The 4351-nt window shown below is 47.8% G+C and overlaps 1 protein-coding gene across 1 annotated transcript in view; it reads right to left on the bottom strand.

Annotated features, from left to right (window-relative positions):
* Positions 1 to 4351, bottom strand: part of SCD (stearoyl-CoA desaturase (delta-9-desaturase)) — an 18304-nt gene that overhangs the window by 5041 nt on the left and 8912 nt on the right. Inside the window, exon 4 of the mRNA XM_010146114.1 lies at positions 1071 to 1276. Within this exon, the coding sequence (XP_010144416.1) occupies positions 1071 to 1276 (206 nt within the window). The remainder of the gene's footprint in view (positions 1 to 1070; positions 1277 to 4351) is intronic.

The following is a 4351-nucleotide window of genomic DNA, read 5'->3' as shown; positions in this document are numbered from 1 at the left end:
GACCTGGGGTTCGTGGCGGACAGCAGCTGAATAGCAGCCAGCAGTGAGCCCAGGTGGCCAAGAAGGCCAGTGGCAAACTGGCTTGTATCAGAAACAGTGTGCCCAGCAGGAGCAGGGAAGTGATTGTTCCCCTGTACTTGGCACTGGTGAGGCCACACCTTGAGTATTATGTCCAGTTTTGGGCCACTCACTCCAGAAGAACATTGAGGTAATGGAGCGTGTCCAGAGAAGACAACAAAGCTGGTGACAGATTTAGAGCACAAGTCCTGTGAGGAGCGGCTGAGGGAACTGGGTATGCTTAGCCTGGAGAAAAGGAGGCTGAGGAGAGACCTCTTCACTCTCTACAACTGCCTCAAAGGAGGTTGTAGCAAGGTGGGCGTTCAGGCTCTTCTCCCAAGTAACAAGTGATAGGACAAGAGGGAACGGGCTCAAGTTGCACTAGGGGAGGATCAGGTTGGATATTATGAAAAATGTCCCTACAGAATGGTTATAAATCACTGGAACAGGCTCCCTGTGGAAGCGGTGGAGTCTCCGTTCCTGAAGGTATTTAAAAGACATATAGATGTGGCACTGAAGGACGTGGCTTACTGGTGACCTGGCATTGCAGGGTGAACGGTTGGACTTGATGACCTTGAAAGTGTCTTCCAGCCAAAATGATTCTGTGTTTCTGTGTACGACAGTATCTCCAAGGATGGCCCAGAGGCTCCCATGCGTGCGCTCTGGGCCAGTCAAAGCAGCAGCTGGGCTGTGGGCAGGCAGGCATGGAGGTGCTTTGTGGTGGGAAGCTCAGCCCACCGCTGGCAAGATGCTACAGCGTAGGCAGGCAAGAAATGGGTGTGGGAGGATTGGAGGTAGCAGTAGCTCCTGCAAGCTTTCTCTTGGAGAGGCACAGCTCATTTCTCACAGTTCATCCCACAGCAAAGCCTTGGCCAGACCGAAGGCTCACATTCCTCACATGATGCCCTCAATCTCCTCATGTTCCATCAAAGACACTTGGGGTTCCCAGCCCATTTGCAGGGTCCCTGCTCCATCCCACATGACTCTGCACTGGGCCTGACCCCACCACTCACCTTCGCTGGAACATCACCACTTTGTCAGCCTTTAGGTCGCTCAGGTCCAACTTCTGGCCCTTCTCTATGACATCTGGGTGTTTGCGCACCAGCAGCCAGCCAATGTGGGAGAAGAAGAAGCCTCGCATGGCATTGTGTGGGTCTGCGTCAGTCTCGGAGAACTTGTGATGGACGCGGTGATCCCGGGCCCACTCATAGATGTCATTCTGCAAGGCAACGGGAGTGGAGACTTAAGGCCAGGCTGGAGATTCCCTTCAAATTAATAAAAGGGCCTAAAACATTTAAACACCTAAATCCCATTGACCGGAACTCACATCAGTCGTTTTATTTCTCACCAGGGTTTGGGGTTTTTGGCTTTTAAAACAAAGGTTGAGTGTCTTTTGCTCAACCACTTAAATTTTCTTTGAAATCTGCTTCTTTGGTGAGCTGCCTTTTCCCTCTCTTTTTTTTTTTTTAAATTGGCTAATTTTACACATTTGTTTGCACACGCTCCACAGCATCACAGGTTCTGATTGCTCAGCCTGTTCCCCCACCCTTGCAATAGTCAGCCCTCACTGGCCAGCCAGTGCCTCCGTTCAGCTCTTGTTGGTCACTTGTCCCCTACACGGTGCCTACACAGTGCCAGCTGGGATTAACCAACCTGCCCCCTCCCTTCACCGTGACATTTTCCATGGGTCAACCTGTCTTGCTTTTCCTGGGATTGCCAAATCACATCTGTTTAACTTAGGGGCAAGGTTTCTTTAACTCTTTTGGTTTTTTCATTGGAAATCAAACAGTCCTAAAATTAAGGTCTATCCTTAGAAATAGAATACTGACACCATTTCAATGACAGTTTTCAAAAATACCCCCTACAGCCCAATAACCATTCTGTTTAAGCTGAAAAATCAGCAGAGTTTGGAAAATGTCAAAGCTTTCATAATTACTAATAAGAAAGGATTGTTTTGGCCAGTTTTAAGAAGAGAATTTAATGAGCCTGTGCGCATTCCTTGACACCAAGATTTCAATGTGCTTACTGCCATGTATTGCGTTATCCTAGAAAACGTGAAACAGAGATCCAAGTATGCTTCTATCAACTGTATTACACAAGAGGCTCCTTAATCTTGTAAGTACATAGGACTTTTCTTCAAAACACTTTGCAAGTAGGGAAGTGGCATAATCATCCCTATTTCTTGCCTGGAAAGACCAAGTGACTTATCCACACGGGGACATTGCAGCAAAGATGTAACTCCTCAAGTCCCCTTTAAGTGCTGTTACCTGTCCTCCTTCAACTGAGATAAAATGATTTACCTGCAGGCCACGCAAAAAGGCAATGACAGCCAGGATTCAACTCTCACTTGTTTCCACATACTGGGAACTCCAGCCTTCCTTCCAGCCAAATCCTGCCCTCAGTGATGCTAGCCAGAGCTTGGCCACTCAGCAATCTCCCAGAAAGGGATGTCCCAGCAGCCTTCCCTATCTAGTAAACGGTGAAATGCAACCAGTACCCATGCTGGAAATGTTTCACTTGTGACCTAAAATCTCTTTCACGTTCCAAACACTGCACAGCATCAAATAACATGACAAAGCCCAGCCTGAAAGCTTGGGTTTGCGCATCTGGGGAGGCTTTCCCTGTCTTCCGGAAACCCTTCTGCTGGAGGCAGGAGGCACAAATTTGGAAACAGACCATGTACTGCAGCTGGAGCGTGGCAGCACCTTATCCACCACACCCACAAACACAAATCAGGGCTCTCAAAGCTGAAAAGTCGGTATCTTGACCCAAATCTTTTCTACTTTGGGACCACCTCTAACTGCAATCCTGTCTGAAATCATGGCTTTTTGAGACCAGCAAGGAAGGCCTAGAAGAACACCTCCTTCCTTTGGAGTTTCCAGTTACAGGCTATAACCAGGAGCTGTGCTGCAGCTGCCTGGTCTTACAGGTGGAGGAGCTGACTAGGGGTAGAATTTCCAAATTCTCTGAAATCACAAGCCACAGGTTTCTGACCAGAGAACAGGCATTTTCTGGAGGACCTCAGACAAGATAATCTACAGTCTTCTCTGGCCTTAAAAGTCAGCCTCATCTTAGAGTTGCTGCCACTATCAAGAATGAGATAAATTGCAAAGAAACCTTCTCTTGATCTCATTGAAAGTAACTATTAAGATAATCCATGGGGAATGGCACTGAATTTTCAGTGAAACTTTGGATTAGTTCCTATTGAAGTTGAAATATCTGTCTGTCTCTCATCTTTGTCTATTCCTATCCCCTACAGCAATAGCTCAGCAAATTCTTTCCCCCTCTGTCCTATAACCCTGTGAAAGATGGTCTTTGTACAGGACTAACCACTACATAGCAACCCATCCCGCTTCCTTGCTGAGTGCTGAACCAGTAGCTGGAATCAGCAGCACGGCCCTTCCTCTTCCTCTTGAAATACTCTTGTTTGGTACTAACAGAGGATAGGAAAGTCAACAGTGTTTTAGAAAGTTTTTCAAGGCTGAAAAAAAACCCCAACCCTTCCCAGTTCTGATTACATGCCAATGAAATGATATCCTCTAGGGCTACACAGAGGGGAAAGGAAGACAATGACTCTAAAATACCTGGTCCACTTGACCTTTACCCCTCTCACATACTGCAGCTGAAGAATTACTTAGGGCCACAGCACTGATACTCTTCTGTTCACTTTCTTCAGGTGAACGCACCTGCCACCTTTCCAAGTACCGCCTGCACAGAAGCAAGCCTGTATGAAGTCCCTTCAAGTACAGTTGGAGGATGGGGTGCTGCCAGAGCTGCCTCACAGCAGCACACCCAAGACACCAGCAGGATTTTTCTGTGCCATGGCAATCAGAGTTTTCACTCTGACTTCTAAAGGGCCATCTCTGCTACTTTCTACAGTCCCTAAGGACTTCCCAGTTTGCTGCTTTGTGGGCTGTGAAGTGCTTTTGTGAGTGGTTAGGCAATATTCTGAAGTGTTTATCAGCTGCCTGCAGTGACTTGTGCCATTCTGAATGGGCCCAACCCGCCTCTCCTTGAAACATCACTGACCTGGGATGACTCTCTGTAAGCCAGTGGTGTGACTTACAACAGGGTTATTCTCTTCTAAACCAGAGAAGCATGGCCCTTAACTCAACAAGTTCTGGGTCTTTCTGTAGCAGCAAATTCCACAGCCTGACTCTGTGGGCTGTGCAGATGTCTCTCCCATTATCAGCCATGCAGCAAGAGGAGAGTGAGGGAACACCAGGAGAGCACTTAGCACCTTCACAGGACCTGGAGCAAGCGCAGGGAGACCACTCCTCGAGGGAAAGCTACA

This window comes from Buceros rhinoceros, unplaced genomic scaffold (genome assembly GCF_000710305.1).
Source record: "Buceros rhinoceros silvestris isolate BGI_N320 unplaced genomic scaffold, ASM71030v1 scaffold8142, whole genome shotgun sequence".
NCBI classification, from domain to species: Eukaryota; Metazoa; Chordata; class Aves; order Bucerotiformes; family Bucerotidae; genus Buceros; species Buceros rhinoceros.
This window is presented reverse-complemented; position numbering and strand designations above follow the sequence as displayed.